This window comes from Mchenga conophoros, linkage group LG23, assembly GCF_057382185.1.
Source record: "Mchenga conophoros isolate Kocher_MC1m ecotype Shallow Benthic linkage group LG23, M_conophoros_male_GT1.1, whole genome shotgun sequence".
Classification (NCBI taxonomy): Eukaryota; Metazoa; Chordata; class Actinopteri; order Cichliformes; family Cichlidae; genus Mchenga; species Mchenga conophoros.
In genome coordinates, this window is record NC_140547.1 from 46,885,585 (window position 1) to 46,912,404 (window position 26,820).

The 26,820-nt window shown below is 41.8% G+C and overlaps 2 protein-coding genes and 1 long non-coding RNA gene across 3 annotated transcripts in view; 2 read left to right on the forward strand and 1 right to left on the reverse strand.

The window, feature by feature from the left end:
* LOC146548161 (NACHT, LRR and PYD domains-containing protein 12-like) overlaps positions 1-26,820 on the forward strand; it is a 192,740-nt gene that overhangs the window by 54,298 nt on the left and 111,622 nt on the right. The window lies entirely within an intron of this gene.
* LOC146548162 (uncharacterized) lies at positions 7,100-10,094 on the reverse strand. The gene is made up of 5 exons (XR_014890901.1): positions 9,748-10,094; positions 8,983-9,048; positions 8,474-8,632; positions 7,929-8,021; positions 7,100-7,631 (listed from the first exon to the last, which is right to left on the reverse strand). It is a non-coding gene; the product is annotated as an uncharacterized LOC146548162 (long non-coding RNA).
* LOC146548163 (protein NLRC3-like) overlaps positions 19,045-26,820 on the forward strand; it is an 87,296-nt gene continuing 79,520 nt past the window's right edge. Inside the window, exons 1-4 of the mRNA XM_085263809.1 lie at positions 19,045-19,061; positions 22,372-22,506; positions 24,129-24,364; positions 24,469-26,257. Of these exons, the coding sequence (XP_085119935.1) occupies positions 19,045-19,061; positions 22,372-22,506; positions 24,129-24,364; positions 24,469-26,257 (2,177 nt within the window). The remainder of the gene's footprint in view (positions 19,062-22,371; positions 22,507-24,128; positions 24,365-24,468; positions 26,258-26,820) is intronic.

A 26,820-nucleotide genomic window follows, 5' to 3' on the forward strand; every position in this document is an offset into this window, starting at 1 on the left:
AAATGATGCATTTGTCAGTAAAATCATTTACTTTCATTTCCTGGAAATCAAAACACAAATCAAACACAGTTTACGTCTACTGAAACTCTGAGTGAAGTAATGAAACCCCAGTTTTATAACCACAGAGCTTTAAATATTGTCACTGTGCTCTTTTCTTTTGTCTTCTTCTTCTTCTTTTGCATCTTTTCTGAATATTACTATGAACTGAAATTGGTCCAACTGCTTATATACATTCACTGGCCACTTTATGAGGTATACTTGTTCAGGGTGTAACACAAATATTTCAGTGTTCATTTCATTTGTCAATCACATGTCAGCTTCATCTTCCTGGTTAAATAAAGGTTAATAAAATAATAAAATGTCAGCAAATCAATGCTCAAACAGAGCAACATGGCACATGTTACTGGTCCCAGTGCTTCACAAACTGCTGATCTGCTGGGATTTTCCCACACAATCATCTCTGTTCACAGACAATGGTCTGAAAAATAGAAAATATCCAGTGAGCTGTGATTCTCTGGGTAAAAATGCTGTTTACACATCAAACCTTGAGGCAGAGCGGACCACACTGGATATCACTGCTGTCCTCTAACAACAGCAAGCTGAGGCTACAGTTTGCAAGTCTGGACAACAGAAGACTAAAAAAACGATGCCTTGCCCGATGAGTTGATTTCTAACAGTTCAGACTGCTGGTGGTGTAATGCTCTGTGAAGGATTTTCTTTGCAAACTTTGGACCCTGTAGTAACCACTGAGCATCATTTAAACACCACAGCCTGCCTGAAGGTTGTTGCTGACCACATTCATGTCTTTATGCCCAAAAAATACCCATCGTCTGATGGCTGCTTCCAGCAGGATACCACACCATGTCACGGCGCTCAAATCATGTACGGCCTGCGCAGTCACCAGATCTCAATCCAGCAGAGCACCTTTGGGATGTGGTGGAACGGAAAGTTTGCTTCAAGTAAGAGCAGCTGACGAATCTGCAGCAACTGTGTGATGATGTAATTTCAATATGTCTTGAGAATCTTTGAGGAATGTTTTTAGCGCCTTGTTGTGCCACAAAAAATGAAGACATGTTTGATGGCTGAAGGTGGTCCAACTCGGTTCAAAGATGTACCTGATAAATGAGTCAGTGAGAGTATTTAAACTGCTGTAAGTGAAAATAAGAAGAAAAGAAATGAACAAATTACAAGAATAAAAAACACATAAGCAGGTCAATACAATGCTAACACAGTGCTGAATAACTGTGTCAGATAAAGAAACCAAAATGCATTTACCTTCCACAGTGACACTGATATGGACAATATATGTCCCTTCAGTGTTTGTACACTCACAGGTGAAGTTCCCACTATCAGCTGGTGTTAAACTGGTCAGCTCCAGAAAGGCAGTCTGATTTTCTTTTGTTATTGAGAACCTGGGGTCACATTCCTGAGTAACGTTCTCTCCGTGTCGATACAGCAGATGACACTCTCCTCCTGTGTCCCTCTGTCTTTTGATCTTACAGATAATCAAAACAATAGTAGTCTGACTTTCCTTGTTGCAAATCCGAGTGACATCGTGTTCTCTCCTGACTGTCTTCACAACAGTCTCTGTAAACAGGGACAGCAAAATACGGTAAATACAAGATTCAGCCTGTGTCAGAGAGGACTTTAGTTTCTATATTTTGTGAATGTTAAACCATCTTTTTAATCCCATAATAATGTGTTTAGTTTAAACTAAAAGCAAGGAGGTTATAAATTTAAAAATATTAATAATGCATAATGAAAATAGTTTCCTTGTATTACCTTCAGCATCATGGGACACAGCTAGTGGTAACAGCAAAATCAAGCAAAGTTTTGATACGTCCATGCTTGTTAACATGTCTGTGAGCCACCGACAGTGAAGAGGAAGATGTGCGGAAAGAAACAAGCTGAAGCTTTCCTGGCTAAGCAGACGTCAGACTGTTGCCCTTCACGGGGCAAGTGTGAAATGATGTAAAAAGGAAGTGTACTGACAGGACTTTCATATTAAAAGGCTGTAAAGTTGAAACACTGTGCGAGCTCCCACACAAAAAGAAAACAGGCTAATTTTTCTTTATCACAGAGGAATTATTACACTGCTAACTGTCATGTTCGCTGAAACTGAAGGATGGATAATATTGTAAAAGTAACAACAAAACTACTATTTATCATAACATTATAAGCATTTTAAACTAAAATAGCGTGTTACGTCATCAAACCGCTTCATCCAATCACTCAGATACTTACAAAGTTTTGACTGCATTACCTTTAAAATTTGTACGAAGATGAGCATAAAATGAATAAAACTGACATGCTTGCATTTGTTGTGTAGTGCAACAGGTGTATGTGGCTGAGGGATTCCCATGATGCAATGCGTATTTCTCCTTCAGTCACCTTTCTCGCTCACTGTGTGTTAATGCAGCTCTCTCCATTGAATCATACCTGTTATTAACCTCTGTCTCTCTTCCACAGCGTGTCTTTATCCTGTCTTCCTTCTCTCATCCCAACCAGTCGCAGCAGATGGCCCCGCCCCTCCCTGAGCCTGGTTCTGCTGGAGGTTTCTTCCTGTTAAAAGGGAGTTTTTCCTTCCCACTGTCTCCAGACTGCTCACTCATAGGGAGTTATATGATTGTTGGGCTTATTCTCTGTAAGTATTATTGTAGGGTCTGCCTTACAATATAAAGCGCCTTGAGGCGACTTTATATTGTTGTGATTTGTCGCTGTGCAAATAAAATTGAATTGAAAATTGAATTGTGAAGGCCACACCAGAAGCCACACAATTGGGAAGTCAGTAACGTCAGACACCAGCATCTTTATTTTAATTTTAATGCACATTTCCACAAACATAAATAACGACACATGTCCCATAAACAATTTCTGGTTAAAGTTTTACTGGTGCTGGAGGTCTGTTGGACTGCTGAGGGTAACTGGAGAGAAAATGATGTGTTGTTTTCACTGGACGTTAAGGCGTCTGGGAAGGGATCTCAGACCATTTACATCCTGGGCCATCTGACCTCAGGAAATCACATGATAAGGTGGGGCCAGGTTTCACAATGAGCTCACCCGAAACCCTGGCTGATTAGGACCCACACCCGCTTTCACACCTTGGCTCATGTGATTAGGTAGAGGATCATCAGGGGGTCCTTTGTCCCTCTTTGGGGGGAAACTCCCACTGGTTTTAAGTCTGGGACTCCCCACCATTGACCCTTAGAACTGAAGAAGCTTCTCGGATGAGAGGTGAAACGTCTTCAAGCAACTCAAGAAGTCCAGACGCTTTTCCTTCCAAGCTCCTTAGACTACGATGACCTGGATGACTGAGAACCTTCACAGACTTAAGTATTAAATTAATAGTTGGTTTTCATTCTTTGATTTTAGATTTTTTTTTTCTATTTGTATCCCCTCGTGTATTTAACTGGCCAGTTCAGTCCAATTTACTTTGGGAAATATTTAATCTGAGGTAGGGTTGCACCGATACCGGTATCTGGTATCGGCCTCGATACCGCATTTTCTAAAGTACTCGTTAAAAGTTCCCCGATACCGAGGACTGATACCACGGTCTGAGACCTGTCTATATTTGAGCGGCATGTAAGGGGTTAATCACAGGCGCCGAGTGCCCGCCCCCAGGCCCCGGCTGCATCTCAGAGCTGGGAGAAGGCGAGGCGAGACAAGTCAGCCGTGTGGAACTATTTCAAAGTGAACGAAGACACGAAAACAAAGGCGGACTGCAAATTATGCTCATCGAAATTGTCCAGAGGAGGCTCTAAAGGTAGCGCATTTAACACAAGTAATTTAATCAAGCACCTAAAATCCCAACACGACAACGAGTACAAAGAGTTTGCCCACGCTTATTTACCCACGCTTATTAGCACAGAGGAGCATAGCTGATGCTAAAGCAGTGGGACGGAAAATAGTTGGGCATTTTAAACATTTTAAACGCCTTAGCCTACTCCCGCCTCGAGGACATTCAGGGACAGCTCAACCAGCCAATAAAGAGACTGCAGCAGGACGTACAGACACGCTGGAAGAGCACGTATTACATGACATCAGTCCTATTTTTCCACATATTAATACATTTATGAATTTTGTGCAGGTATAAAGAGCGCTTCTTCTCCAACAACACTGCTCCAGAGGCCAAGCTGCACCTGAAGCAGGAGCTTCTAGAGGTGAGGCAGAGGGGAGTCGGGCAGAAGCTGCAGAACCTCCTGCTAAACTGTTCCTCAAGGCCCAGGCTGCCGCTGGCAGCAGGTGCTGCCATTGAGCTCGACACATACCTCGGAGAGGCCCCAAGCCCTCGTGAAGACAGTCCTCTGAAGTACTGGGGTGTCAACAAAATCAGGTTCCCCACTTTGGCTAAAATAGCCTGTAAATAGCTCTCAGCCCCATGTAGCAGTGTGGACAGTGAAAGGCTTTTTAGCTCAGTGTCACACATTATAGATGAAAACAGAAACAGTCTGACTGCTGATGATGCAGAAAAGCTACTTTTCTTAAAAAACCCTGCCACTCACTGTTTCTCTCCATTTAGTGAGTCATCTTAGACTCGATGTTAATACCTACCTCAGTTGCACTGACTGCCACAGTTCTATGTCAGTGGATGTTGTTAGTTTATTCACATATTGTGCACTAAATGGCAAAGATGTTTATTAATGCCCCTTGTGTTGTCCAAAGCGGCAGAGTTTAAAATAAACTGAAAAATACTTGAGTTGCACTGTCACTGTTTAAATTTTTTTATAATTATTTATTCTGTAATATGTTGCATACAACATGCTTTTCATTTTAAATAAATGTTCTTAATTCCAAACCAGTCCCTTGTTTGTTTGTTGTTAAATTATAGGACTAAAGCTGTTACCTGTAAATTTAAATCATGTTTTTATTAAGTACTCGGTATCGGCGAGTACTGAAATGCAAGCACTCGTACTCGTTTCCAAAAAAGTGGTATCGGTGCATCCCTAATCTGAGGTAAACATTTTGCTTTTCATTTGACCCCTGACCTGTCTGCTGTAATGCAGGAGGCAGGTTTATGACCTATACTGCAGCCAGACACCACAGGAAGCCTTCCTCCATGTTTTCTTTACAGTAATTGATTCAGCCAGTTTAAGTCTCCTTTGTTTTTGTGCATTAGATCACTGTGTGGGTTGTGTTGAGTGCTTATGTATTTGTAAGTAGCCATTATGACTTGACTAGTGGTGTTTATCTCTTTTAAGGGTCTAGTATCATCAGTTAATTAGTTTTTACACTTTGCAGGCACTTTGCTGTAAATACAACAACACTGCTGAAAACTCTAATTTAAATAATTACTACTGATGCACCTATCAAATAAACTAACATTTGCATGAGTGTTGAAATGCTGGACTCTTCCTCTCCTAAATCTGTGGCAGAGAAAAAATGTTGCAGGAGTGTTTTTTTTACATGATATGTAAGAAAAATAAGAAAAAGAAAGAAACCCTGTGATTTTAATGTGAATGCATTACTGACATCTTATCCAAACACACATTGTGCACACCACTTTATCCCTTATTACAACTGCAGCTTTTATTAGTGCATGTTCACGGGACTTCTGATTCTATAGGGTCTTGACAAAAGTCTCTGCAATCAATTGATTACAATCAAGTGATTCAATTGAAACATGGAAATCAGCATTTCACCATTTTATACTATACATACATGTTTTGCTTTCAAGACTGGACAGGAGTGGCATGTGGGCGGCATTGTAGAGTGTGTTGACAGGAGGAAAACTTACACGCTCAGTAAATCACCCCCGTCACTACCTAAACCTCAAAGTCTCTAAACAGGAAGTGCATCTGCATGAAAGCTTCTGTTTTATATGCAGACAGATGACCTTTTGATGTAAAACCTTTCTCTGTATCTAGAGAAACACTTTAACTATATATTCAACTATATAGTTTAACATTTGGTCCGTAACTATCATTTAAAAACAATAAAAAGGTTTAAAAGAATATACATAGGCGGCTATAAAGACTGCAGGTCAAACATCGTGCAGATACAGAAGGACCTCCTGGGGTCCAAAATGTCGCACTATTACAGAGCAATGCTTGCAATAGTCTTGCATGGTTAGCCAGTTAGACAGATGCAAATGTTAAAGAGCTAAAACAGACATGTAAATAAAATACAACATCATGTTAGCAGCTTATTGGTATTAATGTCTCTTAAAGCTCTCCATGACCTAGCTGCATCTTAACTCTCTGAGCTGCCACAGTCTTATAAACCCACCCGCTGTCTCAGGTCAGCTGATCAGCTGTTCCTGAATGTTCCCAGGACTGAGCGTAAACTTAGAGGACATCGTGCTTTTGCTGCAGCATCTCTGAAACTGTGACACGATCTGCCTTTAGAGATTAGACAGGCTTCTTCTCTGCCTGTTCTTAAATCACTCCTGAAAACTCATCTCTTCACCCTGACCTTTGACACCTTGTAAGATGTTGGTTTTTAGTTTGAGTTTTTTAGTTTATTTTTGCTGTTTTATCTTGTTTTGAAATATAGGGCTGTTTACATTTTTTATGTATTATGTGTTTTATTTTTTTACTGTTATGTTTTATTCTATTGTTCTTAACTCATTTACTGTACAGCACTTTGGTTTTGTCCTGGGTTTTTTAAAGTGCTTTCTCAATAAAGATGGATTGGATTGGACTGGAAGATAAACACTTTACACTCAAAAAAATGAAACGTTGACTTTAATTAAAATTATTTTGTCAACAGGTTCCACGAAATTGAATTATGTTAGTTTAAAGCAAAAATCTTTAGTTCATCTAATTTAAAAAAAACTACTTAAGATTAACAAGACATATTTAAGACTAACTAAATCAAGTTATGTTGTATGAACATAGATGATATATTTTCAGGTTAAATAGTTTAGATTAGTTACTTCAACACATTTCTTATTTGTGGCAGTAAAATGTTAAATTTAAGTTAGATTAATTCAAATATTATATTTTCAGCCACCTTGTGCTTTATTAATTAGTTTTACATAAATCTATTTTGTCAACAGGTTCCACACAAATGAATTAAGTACATCCAACTTATTTTTTAAAATTTATTTTATTGCCAACACATTCAGTGAGCATTTGTGTAAAAGTCTAGAAGAGTCTATGGCTGACGCGTGTTCCTGGTTTCCAAAAGAAATGCTTCCAGTTGCATTATGATTTGAAGACTGTTTATTTATTACAAACGGAAGATGTAACAATGAACTCCTTCCTAAAAAGCATGAAAGTTCCAAAAAATAGCAGTTATCCAGAACTAGCTGTGCACACGGTCAGAAAACCGTGAGACTCCTAACCTCTCTGTCCATGCTCCTCCCCTTCCCTCTCACACAGGGTTTCATGCTACTATTGCACTTACATAATTAAAGTGAGAGGTACCCCCTTTTAGGTTCCAATCCCAAAACAGTGACTTAAAATTACTTTATGTAAACACATATATTTTCACATTTATTAATCCTGAAAAGATGACTTATGTAATGAATCTATGAATTATAAAACAAACATGAACTCAATCGTAAATAAAAATATAAAGCAGACGTCTGGCGCTTACACCCACATCGGCTGGAGGAGTGCTGGCATCAGCTCTTTCGATGGTAAAGATAGCAAGGGTAATTTGTTCCAGCTCCCTCTGAACAGCTGTAGCTTAGACACAAAAACATAGAAAAATGGCATCCAGTTTTAAAAAAAGAAAGAAAAAGGGCCAAAGCTACCCTTTAATGACGTAAACACAATATTAGGAACATGCACCCCAGTGCGCCACTATTTTAGACTACAGATTCAACGATAAATATAAATAGTTTGGGTATACAAGAAGATTTCCCAAAACATTTAAACAGGTTCCATGCAAATTACAACAACAACAACATTACAACATGCAACAACATTAGTTATTCAAAATTTGGTTTAATACAGATAAAAAACTAAACTAAAATTACCAACCAATTATTCTTTGAAGAAGATGCTTGGGTCTTCATTCAGGTAAAAAGGTAGTGCCCTGAGGACACACTCCCTCCCCTTTTCAATGGTTTCCTTCTGTAGAGAGTGGCAGAGATACAGGAAGAGAAAACAGATATACTTTAGGATGACAGAAACTCACATTATACGCAAAATGAATGACATATCCACTGCACAGATAGACATGTACACAAGACCAACTAATCATCACATGGACATGAATAGTTAACCTGTTGGGCAGGGTTTCCACCACATTATATATGTCAATAATGGAGGTAAAGACAAACTAATACATCATCTTTTTTGCATTCAAAACATAACATAAAAACATTCACTTCTGGTTTAACCTAAATCAAGGGATCAGATTTTACATATGTTTAGGTAATTTAAATTTTCCAACGTTTTGAGTACCAAACTTTGTCTTGCTTAATATAAATGTAAGTGCACTGTGCAGCTACCATACACTAGCTGTTTAAATTTGAAAATGATCTTATTAGCCATAATATTTTGCTACCAACAGAATAACGCACCTGTGTGGCTGGGGCCAAAGTTTGTCTAATTTTCTTCCCTGCAACGCCTCCTTTTTTCTTGAAGACTTTTATGAGCTGGTCATTGGTGTATTGGTCAAGTTGTGTAAAAAGCCTTGGAACATGTGCAGCAGTAGTAATCCTCACATATTCTGCTTCCACCTGAAAATATGTCAACAAACACAACATACTGTACTGTAAATATACATACTATATGTACACATATACAAACTAAAACTAATGTAGTAAGACCTCATTAAAGCTATAATTTTAACACAAACATTTACACAAAATGCTAATGGAGCCATTACAGCTTTTATTGTTATTTATCAAGTTCCAAAAAATATTGATCACAGCTGATCTGAAAAGAATTTCATGCCTCAGGCCCTTGAACTGCAACCTTTACCATGGTTCAGATGTGGAGAAGAAATAACAGGGGCATGGGATGGGTCACAAAAGAAAACTTAACTTATAAAACAGTTTTGTTTTTAAAAGTATAACAGTTCACATACCACATACAAGCTCAGCAATACCACATACACCACATCAGTATAGGAGGGAGCAGGTAAAGGCAGGATCTGAGATTTATAAAGAAAAAAAATAATTAATTCCTTAATTTCAAGAAGCAAATTATTGTTTGAATTACAACTAAATAAAAATACTACTCAGAAGAAAAGCAAGAGATTGACACTGCCATGTGCTAACTTTCTATAGAAGCAATTATCACCAGGTCTGTCGACCTCCATTGTCTGTCCACTCATATGTCTTGAATAATTTTATTAAAAAAATTAAGTGTGTACTTTCACAAACTGTAATTTATAACTACATTGATATGTATAACTCCGCTAGGAAACATGCTGTATTTACAGACCATTTTTACATAATACAGATTACTGATAGAGCAGAACAATGGTGTCACAGTGGCTTTCGCCCTTGACTTTTTGGATTTTAAATGTCACTTTATGCTATCCTTGCTATCCTATTCGATATTTCCGACTCTCGGATTACAGAAAAGGAATCCCAAGAAAGCAAATGGAAAAATAACCCCTTGAAAGAATAACCCCATGAACCCCTGTAGCTAATCCCTTAATAAAACAAAAAACAATAAAAATGTTTCTTACACAGTCCACAAAATAAGCATGTCCAGGACCCAGTAAAACTAATGTAAAACAAGCACACGCAAACGATATAACATGTCTTGTAAGACAAACGCAAAATATAACCATGCTGGACATATAGATACTACACAACATAGTCAAAGAAAAAAGTGGTCTTACCTCTCAAAGAAACAGCAGCTTGGCGCCAAAACAGCCTTTTTCAGTTAAATTTGAAGTCTTGTGCATGAGCAGGCACAAGCCGTGAAACCTTCTTGTTCTGCGCGGTTTCATTACAACTGTTTTTGCATTACTGCCACCTTGTGGATATACAAGGTATATCGATCCTAATTGACTTAACTTAAATGTTATGCGATCAAGTAACACATTAGTATTATGTACGTTGAATAATAGACACAATTACGTAGACTTGATTAGAAAAACATATGTTAACTTAACAAAAACATATATTTTAAGTAAAATGAAAATAAATAATTAATATACACTGAACAATCCACCTCATTCATTTTTTTGAGTGTAGTTTGCAGTACTGTGGTGAGTTCACAGTAAAGCACTGTGTTGGACTGGCGCACAGTGACTGTGGCGTTCATGGTCAGTGTTAGGTTACCTCAAGTACAGTGGATTCATTTGCATTTAAGCTGATGATGCTTCGATTAAGTCATCAAATTTCACCTTTATATCAGCTCTATAAGCCAATTCTCAGGATACTGTTAGTGTAGGAAATGGAAAGACAACCAAGATATCTGTGAAACGTCTGCTTACATCTTGAATTCAGCTCCGGCGTATGTGGTAAGTTGTTAATGAGTGACTTTAATTTATTATTTGTTCACATGTGGCTATACACTCTACTGAGAATAAGCATACTGTCACGATATGAGTGGATCTTCAAAATAGACATCAAAATAGGTCATGGAGAAAATAAGTAGAAAAAGTAAAGATCTTATTAGGAATAATACTGTTTGGATAATTATAACCATCATAAGCAACCGAATCATCTCAACATGTATTTGCTCAAAAATGTATTTATTACCACAAACATGTATTTAATTATCAACAAAAGGAAAATCAACAGTTTCTAGAACTCCAACAGGGGCAGGACTTGAAGGTACTGGGATTTCAGGAGGCAGCAGAATGGTACACTGGTCAGTGTCATTATTATTGACCTGTGATGGTGGATGGCCTTGGAGGGAGCTGAGAGGTAACTCAGACCTCTTGTCTTCAGGACACGTAAAGCAAACATACTCCTTCTCAGCAGCTGGAGACTTAGAGACATCCCAACTCATCAGCCTCATGCGTTTGGGCATCAAATGTTCCTCTTCATCATTAACAGAAAAAGCAGTAGAATATCTGCGCTTTCTGCAGAGACCTACCTCTGCAGTGGGTGGAGGTCTCGGAGGCAGAGGAACATCGCTAGGACACATGAAAAACGTCACGTCATCATCCAGGGATGAACGATCATTTTTCAAATCTGGATTAATGATCTTGTCAGTGTCCTTTGCATGAAAGCTGGCATCAGCAGGTGGAGGAACTGAAGAAACTGGAACATCAGAACTCATCAGTCTCATGCGTTTGGGCATCAAATGTTCCTCTTCATCATTAACAGAAAAAGCAGTAGAATATCTGCGCTTTCTGCAGAGACCTACCTCTGCAGTGGGTGGAGGCACTGGGATTTCAGGAGGCAGCAGAATGGTACACTGGTCAGTGTCATTATTATTGACCTGTGATGGTGGATGGCCTTGGAGGGAGCTGAGAGAGACCCACTGAATTAAAGCTGAAACTACATCTGAGTTGTATCATTTCAAATTCATTGTTGTAATTTACAGAACCAAAGTTAGAGAAAGTTGTTTCTGTCCAAAGTCTTATAGACATAACTGTATGATTTTCAATGATTTCAAGGACAGCTGAAGATAAAAAGTATTCAACAAGGAGAGACCAGGAATTAGTGACGTGCAGAGTTTGAATAAGAAGCTGTAATTAGACTGAATGCAAGACGAGAGTAAAGCCATGGCAACAGCAGGAAGTGGAGCAGGACCTGCGTGTGTCCATGAAGCTCGATGTTTTTGTGCACAGATCACATGCAGTCTGAAATGTTGTGCAGTCCAGACTGTATATTTTGCTGAGTGAAATACAAAAGCTTCCTTCATGGATGGAAAAGAAACTGTTTCAGTGTCAAATGAAACACGTTCTGTTGATTTCAACTCCCAGAACTGAGTTCAGCTGAGCTCCACGGTGCAACAATTAGACTCCACTATGTTTCCTCTGTTTTGTAACAGCAACAGGCTGTTTAGGGCAAGATTTGCTAAAAGGCTCAAAACAGCGCTTACAGACATGGTTCGTTTTTTGGGCCAATTACAAAAGTTCTGCTGTTTTCTAAACACAGGAGATGTGAGTTCAAATCTATAAAACACAAAAATAAGACATGCTTATTTGTATTAAATATCTGGATAATGATCTGTAGATGTTAAAAACATTAATAACACAGTTTGAATGTCCAGAATTGGGTCTTCATCAGGGTCACAAAAATCTTTGAGATTCTGTCTCTGACACACAATCCTGTCGCTGCGCTCGATTTGTAAACACTAACAGCTCTTTGACTCCAGAACCCAGTTTGTGTTGGTGCGAGGCATTAGTGGATCTCTCTCTTAGAGTAGAGTTAGAGTTACTACAGTTTCTTAGGAAACTGAAGAAGGCCCGTCTCCCTCCTCCAGATTCCCGTGCAAATGTCAGACAATTCAAAATCCTGTTTGACTTTATAAAGGAGACACAAATGTGCAAAAATCTTGACAGAGTGCCACAGTGTCACAGACAGTTGCACTGCCTTTGATGAGAAACACTGAGTGATAGTAAAACTAAACAATCACTGCAACACACTGATACAGGAGAAGTTGTGATTGTTCTTTTCATTTGTCCTGTTGTGTAGTTTGGCTGTAGTGTGCCCCCCACCCACCCCCCTTTCAAGAAGCCAGCTGTATGATCGTCCACATTAAGAGAAGGAGTTAAAAGTGGGAGTCAAAACCTCCAAGTTAAAGTGGAACATTAATGTCACACAAATGCAGACACAGACTCAGTGCCATTTTTATATTGTTAGATTCAGAGATTTTATTGAAGTTCTCAGTTATATTAGGGACATACAGAATGCTTTCTAATGGAATAAGAGGAGAGAGTGAAGCAACTGTGCCACCCTAAGGACCATGGAGTGGGATTAATGATGAGTTGTGCTCATTTGATACCAACTAATGTGTGTTGGGTGCATTGTGAGCGCCGTCCAGGAGCGAACCAAACCCCAAGACTGGCAATTGGGACATTGAATGTCACCTCTCTGGTGGGGAAGGAGCCTGAGTTAGTGCGTGAGGTTGAGAGGAACCGGCTAGATATAGTCAGGCTCACCTCAACACACGGCTTGGGCTCTGGAACCAGCCTCCTGGAGAGGGGCTGGACTCTGTCTCAGTCTGGAGTTGCCCCTGGTGAGAGGCGGCGGCCTGGGGTGGGTATCCTGGTGTCCCTTCAGCTTGCTGCCTGTATGTTGGGGTTTCTCCCAGTGGATGAGAGGGTTTGTTATCTGTGCCTCCGGGTTGGGGTTCAGAGTACCCAGCCTTCTTGGAGTCCCTGGGTGGGACACTGGAGGGTCCTACTGGGAGACTTAAATGCTCATGTGGGCAACAACAGTGAAACCTGGAGGGGCGTGATTGGGAGGAATGGACCCCAGGACCTGAACCCGAGTGGTGTTTTGTTATTGAACTTCTGTGCAAACCACAGCTTGGCCATAACGAACACCATGTTCGAACATAAGAGTGTCCATAAGTGCACGTGGCACCAGGACACTCTAGGCCACAGGTTGGTGATTTGTTGAGTCTTCTCAGTTTGTGCTAAATCATTGAGTTGATTCTCAGTACTGTTCATTACAGTTCCTGACCTGTTCTTTCCTGTACCTAGATTTCCTGGACGCGTCCCTGACCCTGTGTGGATTGCCTGTTGCTGGATTGGCATGAGAGTGTAACGGTGTGAGGGTGAGTGGCTGAAGAGGAGTGAGCGTGCGAGCCTGGAAGAGGTGAGTGTAACACAGACGATGCGACGAGGAGCACAGGCAGACAGGAGGGGACACAGCTGGAACTAATGGGCATAACGAGACACAAACCTACAAAGTAAAACAGGAAACTCACAGGCTGTTTCACAATACCAACTTGGGGACACGAACAGAACACAGAGGAAAGACACAGGTAGGGACAATAGAAACACTAAACACACAACTCAAACCCTAAGAACAAATACAAAACAGCAGAAACTGGAAAATAATACCAACAAACTCAAAACACTGGGTCAATGACTCAGGACCACGACAGATCTGCCCTGTTTCACACTTAACACTTTGTGCCCACAGAAATTGGGCGCACCCACAGAAACGCAAAGCAGGAGATGAAGCATCGCTGAATATATGTCCAAACCAACTTCATTCTAAGCCAAAGACTAGAAAATATGGTGAAGCATATTTTACATGTAGTTGTTTTTTCCTGTGTAATAATATTCAACATTGCTATCAATACCTACCTCGCCACTTGTGCAGGTGAAACCAAAGGGAAGATAATCACACCGTGACGCCTCTGCCTTTGTAAATGGAGGGACAGTAACTGCATGTGTGTATGTAAGTGTGTAAAACCTGCAGATAGTCAGATTAACAGTATTTTGTCTCTATCTGCCATTCTGCAATTCATCTCATGTAAAAAATAATGTGCGCACAGCGTGACGTGAAAAAAAGGCACATATCTTTGACGTTGCGTGACCAACTCTGTATTCCTCGTCCACATGTAAACGCAAAAAAGGAGTTTTAAAAAATCTCAGTTTTCGGTGATTCGAAACGCCGTTTACATGTGGACGAAAGGTCCAAACACATAGAAACAGCTGCGTTTTCAAAAATCCCCGTGTAGATGTGGACGTAGCGTAAAAGAGTTAGTAGTTTATTTTCTTACTACCTGTAATTTATTGCAGATTATTTGTATTTGCTTAATTGTTTACTAAATGTTTGAGGTGTGAAATAAACCGCAATGGAGCAAAATATGGGCGTGTGTGGTTGGAGGTTGTGTTTGTGCGTGCGCGCGCGAGAGGGGGGCGTGAACATTTATCTTGTAAAACAAGAGGGGCCCAGCAAAAAAAAGTTTGGGAACCACTGCTTTAGGGTTTCCTGACCGCCATGCGCCAGGAGACGACACGCTCCAACCTGTCCAGGGGCTGGGCCTTGGACATGGTCACCCTTAGCAACGATGTCACCAAGATGATGAGGGAGGTCGTCTAAGCTCTGATGTTCTGATATTTTCCATTTTTCTTCAGCACCAAACATGTTTGTAGGTTTTTAGTCTGTTAAATTTATGAAAATCAAAATGTTTCCACCTCTTCTCTCTGCAAGTCTCTAATAATAATAATAATAATAATAATAGTAACATTAATGATCGTGTATGTGACCTCACACAGTAAAGCTGATGTGAGGATCATCACAGTTTTGGTGGTTGTATGAACTTAGAATGCATAAAATAATAATTTGTTTTAATTAAAAAACTTTCCCTCTGTCATTTCCTGAGTGTTTCAAAATAAAAGTCCTCTCTTTCATGTTTTGAATGTGAGGCTGTTCCTGTGATGCCTTCAAATCTGTTTCAGTCTGCAGTTTTTTACAGTTCAGACCCAAAGTGACTCAAACATTTACTTAAAAGAGGTTTTTGTTCGTCTGGGTTTTCCTGCTCAGCAGCGCTAAACAGGCAAAAGCAGAAAAACACAAACAGAAAGAAACAGGAAAATATGTGTTTCTGTGAACAATGCAGCAGCAAAATGAAAGACCAGGATTTATCTTTTAATGACTGACAAAAACATTAAATGATCATGTTTATTTTCACATAAATGTTCCATTGGTCCTTCTTTTACAATAAGTTTAGAAATGAAAAATACTAATAACACACCAGGAAAAAGCCAACAGCACGAGTCCTGAAAGGCTTAAAGAGAAAATAAACGCACAAAGAATGAAACAAAAAGGCACAAAACCTCAAAACAAGAGTGAATTAAATCTGAGCGACACACAAAGATGCTAAAAGCCCCAAACATGAACCTGTGAGGTCATTAATACCTGTGTGTGTGCATGTTTACATGTCTTTGTGGGGACCAAAATGCCCGTCCCCACAAGTTTGAAGACATTTGTGAGACTCAGAATGTGGTTTTAGTGTCAGGGACAGTCAGGTCAGGGTTAGGCATTCAGTCTTAATGGTTAGAGTAAAAGGCTGAGGAGAGCATGATGTCAAATAGATGTCCCCACAAGGATATGAAAACACAACCGTGTGTGTGTTACTGTGAGTTTGTGAGACAAGTGAAGATTTCAGAATCAGTGAGAAATGTTTCACTTCCTGTTGGTGAAGAAGAGCAGACTCCTCTTCAGCCACAGAAATGAAGAAGCTTTTATTTTGTCAGCCTGACAAACACGAGCTCAGCCACGAGCAGAGGCGACCCTGCAGAGGTGAAGGTCACAGTCAGAATCAGCGCCAGAGAACCGCACAAGGACGGCCTCATTGGTCACGGCTGAGTTCATTATGTGATGGTAACAAGCTGATTATTACAGAACAGGAAACACACGTCTGCTCATCAAACACCAGCTGCTGCTGCTTTTATCAGTCTGACAACAAAACCTCACAAGAAAGAAGTTTTTGTGAGTTTGCAGCGTTCCTCTAAACTGAAAACTAAAACAGCCTGAAAATGGGAACACGCACCCACACTCGAGAGTCAGGCAGCTTAAATGTGTTTGTCTTCATCTGTAGTTACGTTTCATTGGCTGGAAATGTGCTAACTGGAATCCTTCATGAGTCCAGATGCACAAAAACAAGTGTTTACTGCTCCACGCTGCACGAATCTGAATCAAAATCACTCAGACGCACCCACGTAGGCATTCCACTAAAACCATGTGACCACCTTCACCTTTAAACCTGTCGTGAATATAATTTTAGACTCTTCACTTTATTTTGAAAGAACAGATTTGCAGGAAGTGCGGCTGCTGCAGAAACTCTTCACATTTCACAATGAACTTGGATTAGTTTGATGATTTTATTCACGTTGGTGAATAAAACCAGCCAAGAGGCTGATTCCTGCAGAGGAGGAGGCAGAGTGGAGGAATCTGCAGGTTCTGTCTCTAACACACAACCAGAGCTTCAATCATAACGAGCACATAATAAAACCATGATCCCCCTGATCGACTCTTTTAGCCTGTTTCCTCTGGATCGAACAGGATCTAACAAACCCCAGCTTCTGCTGGGACACTGGTCATCATGGGAGGAAAAAGATGGCTGCCGTGTTGCCGTTTCCTGTCTTACACCAGCATTATACTTCCTGTATCTGTGGGTCTGAGTTTTTAATCAGAGGATGAACTTAAAGCTTTCAGTCTGCTCTACAACCCACCACCTATCCACACGTCTGCTAAGTGGACTGGAAATCAGTAAAACTTCTACCAGACTTTAGTAAATATTGCATTAAGATGAGCAGACAGATTTTAATCTCAGCATCGTGCACACAGATTTTTCAGGACACTGGAAGAGTTCCTGCCGTGGATTTAGATGTTAGTGTTGTGTGGATGATCCCATTCTGTGATCTTTGTGTTACTAACACTGATGACACCACCGTTATTGGACTCATCTCGGACGGGGATGAGTCTGCCTACAGGAGGGAGGTTGAACGTCTGGTGTCCTGGTGCAGCCACAACAACCTGGTGCTGAATGCCCAGAAGACAGTGGAGATTATTGTGGACTTCAGGACGCACACAGCTCCACTCCCCCCCATCATCCTGTCTGACACCCCCATCACCTCTGTGGACTCATTCCGCTTCCTGGGTACCACCATCACCCAGGACCTGAAGTGGGAGCCCACCATCATCTCCGTCATTAAGAAAGCCCAGCAGAGGATGTACTTCCTGAGGCAGCTGAAGAAATTCAACCTGCCAACACGGACGATGATGCAGTTCTACACCGCAATCATCGAGTCCATCCTCACCTCCTCCATCACTGTGTGGTACGCTGGAGCCACTATCAGGGACAAACAGAGACTGCAGCGTGTTGTGCGCTCTGCTGAGAAGGTGATTGGCTGCAGACTCCCATCTCTGCAGGACCTGTACACCTCCAGGACACTGGGGCGTGCAGCTCGGATCTCAGCTGACCCTTCTCACCCTGGACACAGTCTGTTTGACCTGCTCCCCTCAGGCAGGAGGCTCCGGTCCATTCGCACCAGAACCTCTCGCCATAAGAACAGTTTCTTCCCCTCTGCTGTTGGACTCATGAACAATAACCGTATGACTGTTCCCACCACTAACACATGACCCTATGCTGTGTTCACTGCATCATTCCATGTTTGGCACTGATCACCACCTGCACTCATGTATATATCATGTATATATCTATCTACTTAGCACTTTTAATTCTTATTCTTATTTTTATTTTCATGTCTATTTAAGCGTAATTTATGACAGTATGTTTGCACTGAAGCACCACAGCAATTTCCTAATGTTGTAAACCTGCTCAACATTTGGCAATAAAACCCTTTCTGATTCTAATTCTGATGCTTTTACACTTTAGGACCCTCGAGACCTCTGCTGCTCAGCCGTCCTGATCGCTGCCTCCACTTTAACCAGAGGCTGTAACCTCTGATCATTTCACCTGCACCGGCAGTAAAACTCTTCTCCAGAACCAAACGTGCCATAAACCCGTCACAGCTTCATCATCAGCTCAGTCTCAGCAACATGCAGACGACCGAGCAGCAGAAACTCTGCAGGGAACGTCTGAAGTCTGTTCTTCAGTTTTCCCAGCTCACTGTTTATTGAACATGAGACAGAAAAATAATTTCACCTTTAATGTGAAACTTTTATCGCCTGTGACATGTTTGCAGGAAGTTTACATGCTGTGATTTAGTGTCACAGCCATAAATATCACACAAAGTAAAAACTACAAGTCCCAGCATCCTCTGTGTTTAGGGAGGAGCAGTGAAAGTGAAAGTGTTGCTCCTCCGTTCAGAGCAGCAGGAGGAGGAAGGTGGAGCTGAGGCAGGTGAGTGTTAACATGAATATGTTTCTTCTTATGACATAAAATAATTCCACGCTGTTCGTGTCTGTGGGTGAAACGTGAGGCCGGTCGGCTCCTCTGAGCGCTGGTTTCCTGTAAGTAGAGAGGAAGTGAGTTTAGCTGAGAGAGCAGGAGGAGAGTGAGAGCTGTGCTGAGGCAGCTGAGTGTTAACACCGCTCTGACATTACTGTGTCTCTGTGGCGGGAACAACAGGCTCCGTCAGTGGAGGCAAAAATAATCAGACTTTGGTTTTTCAAAGGAAACTACTTTATGTTGGGAGAAGCCGCGCGCTCATTGGATAACGACTTGTCAATCTCAAGTTATTAGCCAATGAGCGCGCAGGTTCACAGTAAGACCCGCCCTTATCTCGACGTGTTTTAAAACTAAAATGGCGACACAAACTCGGTGAGTGGAGTTCAGGCTGACTTTATGAAAGTGCGACGTTTGAGCCACTTCCTGTTCTCAGTCCCGGCGTCCTGATCACCGAGGTTTCTGTTGCTCTGATATCTGATATTGATTATATCGGTAAACAGGCTGTAGGCAGAAACATCAGGTCTGATCTGAAAATCCCTTCAAAAACAAACTTTAAGAGTTTTATGTCCGTGTGAGGCCGCACGCTGATTGGATAACCACCTGTCAGTCTCAGGGTATTAGCCAATGAGCGCGCAGATTCACAGTAAGACCTTCGTCATTCTTGTAAACTAAAACATCGACAGTAAAACTGTAACGTGTCCTGTGATCTATAAACACTCTGTGATGAATAATCTGAAGTCATTTTGAGCCTGACAGTAGTTTCCTGTCACAGAGCAGAAGCTGCAGGCAGTTTTTGGCACCTTTATATTTAATTTATTCCAAAATAAATCAATAAAGGTAGAAAAGAACTCTCAGTGACATTAAAAATCTATTTTTAAAGACAGATGTGACCAAGTGCAACAAATATAAGATGAGATGTTTACAGATATTTGAAGTATTGATCATATGTAGAACACAGAGCAGGTCCAATAACAGAGTCATCCTGCTCACAAACAGCAGTTTGGTTTCATGAGCTCACTTCCTGCAGTGATCCTCAGCTTCTCTCCAAAGGAGCCGTAACATGTGGGCTCCTCACCATGATGATGATCCCAAACACACTGAGTTCCTTCATCCACCTGATCATGTACTTATTAAATAATGTGATGGTTTTGGTGTTTTTTAAAGACTTTGAGCCTCTAAAATAACTGGTTTGGACTTTAGGGCCAAAGCTCCAACATTAGAAAGCCGTCAGTGTGATGCTTCCAGGACAACAGCACCTCTGAGTGTGTGTGTTTACCTCTCAGACTAACTCCACCCTGACATCAAGAAGATGGAGGAAGAGGACGGAGCAGCATCCAGCTGTATGTCTGTGAGGAGTGACGGGGTTACACAAACACCTCCACCTTACAGTCATGGACCTGCAGCAATAATGTAAGAACACTACTAACTTTATTAGTCATTTCAACATAACCATGACAGAATCATTGATCTGTGATTGGTTCAAACTGTTTGATCTGAGTTTGATTTTTATTGACTTGTTTTCTTGCTAAGATCTGAACTCTGTAAGTTTAAGTGAAGTCAGTGCAGCAGAATCAGAGAGAAGAGCTGAGAACAAACTGAGTTCATTCAGAGACAGAAAAAACCGCTGATGATTGGCTGACCTGTCAGCGTTATGAGGCAGACACAATATCACAGAGGGATCAGCTGATCATATGGCTGTCAGAGAGAACTGATCAGTTATTGATGTTTGTGTTTGCAGAGGTCAGAGGTCACAGTCTCCAGCATCCAGTTGTGTGTCTGTGAGGAGTGACTGGTCCAAAGAAATATTTCCTCCAGGCTTCAGTGATGAACCTGCAGCAACAATGTTCTTCAATCATGGAGCTCAGCTGACCATGTAAGAGAGCTGCTGACTCAGAGTTCAAAGGTTGTTTCTATAAATGTTCTGCCAGTGACATCATAACTTAACCTAACACTGGTCTGTGTATGAAGTATCATTTAGTGGCAGTTGTTAAAGTTGTATAATGATGATGCTAGTTTGGGGTGTATTTTCCTGCTGATGCAAATGCATCTACTTTGCCCTTTGTCTGGTGCTTTGGACAAAGACGTCCAATGAAACTCAGAACAACACAGTTTGCACCACCAGCAGGCAGAGGAAGTGGCTGACATCCAGAAATCCTACCAGTGGCTGAACAAAGCTGGACTGAAAGACAGCACAGAGGCACTAATCATGGCAGCACAGGAACAAGCTCCGAGCACAAGACCCATAGAGCCCGGGGTCTACATGGCTCTTTTTGGGGGGGTTGTGTTGTATTAATAGTGACTTTGTTTCTTTGGACCAAAATCTTTTGTTTTTCAGTTCAGTTGCAACATTGACTAACACTAATGCAGGGGTCGGCAACCTGCGGCTCTTTAGTCCTTACAGTGCGGCTCCTCGTGGTTTGGGAAAATAAATTAGAAGTATTTAGCTGAAGTGTATTTTATTTATGTTCTTTTTTAACTTGTAGTTCTAAATTGGAAGATTATTGTGATATTGAAATATAAAAATAAAATTATATTTTTTTTATTTTTTCATCGCTCAAATAAGCGTCACACTCGTGGAAGCCGGTGTACCCGCCGAAACGCCGTGCATTTATCGAGACTTTCAGCCCCAGGTAGGCCAATTATGGATCTTGGATCCACATTATGTCAGCAGCTGTTCTCCACCGTGAACTATGTTAAAAACAAACACCGCTCACGCCTCACAGACGACAGCTTACAGTCCTGTAAAGATGAAAGTGACTTCGTACAGCCCCGACCTGCAGACGCTGTGCGCAGAGGTTCAGGAGCAGAAGTCCCGTTGTAAACATATCACGGCAGACCCGACGATGTTTGCATGAACACGCTTTTCAGCTTCTCTTAATAAACGACTTTTCACACACGGTTGCTGTACGCACACAGCCGGCTGTAGCTTTGCAGCTCACAGCCCGACACACAACAGCACAGACGTTAAGGCGGCGAGGCGTGATTGCGGGTGCCGCTCAGGTGCGTCCGCCTCCCCTGCAGCGGCGCTGCAGACCACGCCCCGCCACACACATTAACCAGGTAAAATACATATTTAGGCAGAATTTTGCAAATATCTATTTTTCATCTTTCAGCAGCATAGTGCTTTTTTTCCAATTATTTTTTAAAAGTCAGGTCAAGGCTCCAAAAGCCCAAAGGAGATATAAGGGTGGCGGCTCACAGCAGTTTTTGTTTGCTACATCATTTTAGTTCAGCTGGGTGTCTTTCCTTTGGTTATATTTCTTTAAGAGTTCAAATGTGTTCATTACATAAATAACCTGTAATTTTCTCTGTAGCACTTCATGGATTTCATAAGCAACACACCTTAGTTGTTCACACAAAGCATAAAGGTAAAAAACAGTATATACAGTGTTATCTTCATTCTAGATGTCAAAAAGTATTTGTGGCTCCCAGTGTTTTCTTTTGCGTGGAAACTGGCTCCAAATGGCTCTTTGGGTCCTGAAGGTTGCTGACCCCTGACCTAATGGTATATTTTTTTTAGCTGGATCGTTCTATAAAAACATGAATCAAATCTGAGAAAAGTTTCCACCTGACCTGTTGAATGTTATTGAAGCCAGAAGTTTGCCTTCAGACTGTGTTTCTTGCATGCCTTTTGTGGTGTACTAATTGATGTGAAATGAATGCAATGTGGTTGTGTTTGCAGAGGTCAGAGGTCACAGTCTCCAGTATCCAGCTGTGTGTCTGTGAGGAGTGATTGGTCCAAAGAAAAAGATCCTCCAAACTTCAGTCATGAACCTGCAGCAACAATGTTCTTCAATCATGGAGCTCAGCTGACCATGTAAGAGAGCTGCTGACTCATTTACGGGTGTTTGAAATTCTGTGACCACTTTGTAATTTTAGTTTATATTTTAAAGTGTTTTTATTTGTAGTTGCCTGTATTTTTATTACACTGTGTGTAACGTGGTGGTTTGTGCTGTTTGGGATTGTTTTGGTGTATTTGTGTCAGAACATCAGATAAATGATTTCATCACATTTTAAAAGAAAGTATCAGGATAATAATCTGAACTGAGTCATCAGAAATAGAAAGATGGTCTCAACAGGCCACTGAGCTGATCTCCAAAGAAATGCAGAAGATTGAAGAGTCCGAGGCTGTTTATTTGTCACAGGCATCGTCATACACGTACAACACAGTGAAATGTGCTGAGCTGCTCCTGTGACTGGACAAAACATTAGAAACAATCATTAAATGAAATAATGAAACATTGTGCAGATGTAATGTTAAAGTGCTTTGTGCCACATTAGCACAGCATGTACTGACAGAGCAGTGCAAGCAGAACAAAGCAAATGAGCAAAGTGATGTAAACAGAGTAACTGAACAGAGTGAGCAGAGTAATATCAGCAGTAATGAAGCAGCAGGATCAGTGTAGCAGCGTGTGACGTCATAATGAATCTGGTATGATCTGAAATATGACAGTGAAACAAGAACATGATGTAAGGTCCTGTTTAAACCCTGATGGTGATGCTATGAGGGGAGCATGTTCTGATTTAGGACTTGGATGGTCTGAGGATAGAAGCTCCTCTCTGTTTGTGTCCTGATGGTGCAGAAGCTTCTGCCTGATTGTAGAAGGAGCTGACGCCAGCATCATCCCAGAGGTGAAGCTCCTCTGTGTGCAGACCTGAGGTCAGATTCCTCCAGGCTGATGTTCAGGATCTACAGAAACGTGTGGTTGTAGTTATTGCTGCACTGTGTGCTGACAGCAGATACTCAGAACAAAGCGCTGCACACGTGTTCTTTACAAACATCTGTACATATCAAATATGGATCATGGCAGTGAATGAACACGTTTCTGTCATTTGTTTCATTGGCTTCTTTTTTCTGCCTGTGTTCATGTGATTAATGTCTAACACATAAACAGGTTTGTAATCAAACATCACATCATCAGGGAGGCATCATGAAACAAAGTTACTGCTGGAGGCTGAACTCAATTTGGTGGCAATGTTCAAAAATATCACTCAGATCATTTCAAAGCTTTTAGTTCTTCTTCTTCACTTCTGTAAAATAATAGAAAGGAAATCAGAACCCAGAAGTTCACTTCCTGATGACTGAACTCTTTCAAAATAAAGCTGAAAGCTCTGAATGTGACACCGCTGCTCCACAACAGTTTTTAGAGGAGGTCAAAGGTCAGTTGAAAGTGATGGATCCCAAACTTCCAGTACATCCAGTGAAGGACATAATCAGCTCTGTGATGAAGGCTTTTACTGTGGAGTTTGTAGGCTGATCACTCTGTGTTTAATAAGACAGGCAGGAACAGCAAAGGAAACTTGGATTCTGAACTCAAACACAAGTTTCTCCACTTTGACTTTTCTCTGTGACCATCAGAGCTTCTGCACAGTGTCATCAAATCTGGATGTTTGTCACTGACAGTCAATGATTTTAGTGATAAAGAAATGTGTTCACAGAGGGAGGAAGAGGAGTGGTGTCTGTGAGGAGGAGCAGCTGTCCTGCTGTGCTTTGTGTCAGGACGTCCTGAAGGATCCAGTCTCTACCAGCTGTGGACACTGGTTCTGCAGACAGTGCATGTCCTCATACTGGGACCAGTCTGCTTCATCAGGAGACTGGTCCTGTCCCCAGTGTGGAGAAAGATCCAGAACCAGAGCTGGACTGCAGACAGCCAGTCAGAGCAGCTGTGTACAAAGTAAGACTGAACATCTGTCTGCTGATGGACTCATTTCTGAAAACTGGACTTCTTGTTGTTGTTCAGACATTGAAGAGTTTTCTTTCTGTTTTTCTTTCTTTCAGCAGATGTTGGTCTGCAGGAGGTTTTAGATGAACATAAGATCAGTATGAGGAGGAGATGTGAACGTGTGACTGAAGGAAGTGATGAAACAGGAAGTAGAACCCTCCTCAACAGGATCTACACTGAGCTCTACATCACAGAGGGACAGAGTGAAGAGGTTCATAGCCAACATGAGGTGAGGCAGCTGGAGACAGCTTCCAAGATGGACGCCCTCCATGACACTCCAATCAGGTGCCAGGACATCTTTAAAGCCTTACCTGACCAACAGAGACCCATCAGAATGGTTCTGACCAACGGCGTGGCTGGTGTTGGAAAAACCTTCTCAGTGCAGAAGTTCACTCTGGACTGGGCAGAGGGCTTGGAGAACCAACATGTCAGTGTGGTGGTTCTGCTTTCATTCAGGGAGCTGAACCTGATCAGAGAGGAGCAGTACAGTCTTCTGGAGCTGCTCCATGTTTTCCATCCAACACTACAGAAGGTCACAGCAGAGAAGCTGGCTGTCTCTCAGCTTTTGTTCATCTTTGACGGCCTGGATGAAAGCAGACTTTCATTGGATTTCACCAACAGGAAGCTGCTGTCTGATGTCACACAGAAGTCATCAGTCAGCCAGCTGCTGACAAACCTCATCCAGGGGAATCTGCTTCCCTCGGCTCTCGTCTGGATAACTTCCCGACCTGCAGCGGCCAATCAGATCCCTCCTACATGTGTTGACAGGCTAACAGAAGTACGAGGCTTCACTGACGCCCAGAAGGAGGAGTACTTCAGGAGGAGATTCAGTGATGAAGAGCTGTCCAGCAGAATCATCTCCCACATGAAGACATCCAGGAGCCTCCACATCATGTGTAGAATCCCAGTCTTCTGCTGGATCACTGCTACAGTTCTGGAGCACATGTTGACTACAGAGCAGAGAGGAGAGCTGCCCAAGACCCTGACTGACATGTACTCACACTTCCTGCTGGTTCAGACAAAGAGGAAGAAGAACAAGTACCACGAGGGACATGAGACGAGTCCACAGGAGCTGACGGAGGCTGACAGGGAAGTTCTTCTGAAGCTGGGGAGGCTGGCGTTTGAACATCTGGAGAAAGGAAACCTCATGTTCTACCAAGAAGACCTGGAGCAGTGTGGTCTGGATGTGACAGAGGCCTCGGTGTACTCAGGAGTTTGTACAGAGATCTTCAAAAGAGAGTGTGTGATCTTCCAGAAACCAGTCTACTGCTTTGTTCATCTGAGCATCCAGGAGTTTCTGGCTGCAGTCTACATGTTCCACTGTTTCACCAACAGGAAGTCAGAGGTGCTGAAGGACTTCCTGGGAATAAAATACAAAGAGTCATCTCTGGATGATTTCCTTAAACGAGCCATGGAGAAATCCCTCCAGAGTAAAAATGGCCACCTGGACCTGTTTGTCCGCTTCCTTCATGGCCTCTGTCTGGAGTCCAACCAGAGACTCTTAGGAGGTCTGCTGGGTCAGACAGAGAACAGTCCAGAAACCATCCAGAGAGTCATCAAGAACCTGAAGAATAACAAGAAGTTTAATTCCTGTCCTGACAGAAACATCAACATCTTCCACTGTCTGATGGAGATGAACGACCTCTCAGTACATCAGGAGATCCAAGAGTTCCTGAAGTCAAAGCAAAGGTCAAAGGACCTCACTATGATCCAGTGCTCAGCTCTGGCCTTCATGCTGCAGATGTCAGAGGAGGTTCTGGATGAGTTTGACCTGCAGAAGTACAAAGCTTCAAAGGAGGGACGACTGAGACTGATTCCAGCTGTGAGGAACTGCAGAAAGGCTCGGTGAGTCCAGATGTGATCATTACATCATTGATCAGTGTCGGTTAATAGTTTAATCTTTAAATTAAAAACACAGTCCTTGGTTATAAAGTGCTTTACAAACACCAACATTACGGCTAACAGCTGGATTCTCCTGTTTCAGTGCAGCTAGCCAAACAACAAAGAGCCACTTGCTGCTAAAGACAGAGTGAAAGTGGACGGTATATCCTCCATTCTTCATGTAAAACACATGCAGTGAATTGTAATGCACCATCTGTGTTTCCCTTCATGCAGTTTTCTCTTTATGGTGGACTTGGATATTTAAATGTTTACCTCCTGGAGAGTCTTGTTCACTTGATTAGTTTTTGTGAAGGGGATTCTCCTCACCCCGTCTCCAAGGGAGACACCAGCTACCCTTCAGAGAAAATTTATTTGCCCCACTTGTAACCATGATCTGGTTCTTCCCGTCACTGCCCACAGCTCGTGACCATAGGTGAGGGCAGGGACGTAGATCGACCGGTAAATTTAGAGCTTCGCTGTCACGCTCAGCTCTCTCTCTTCACCACGACAGACTGGTACAGCGTCTA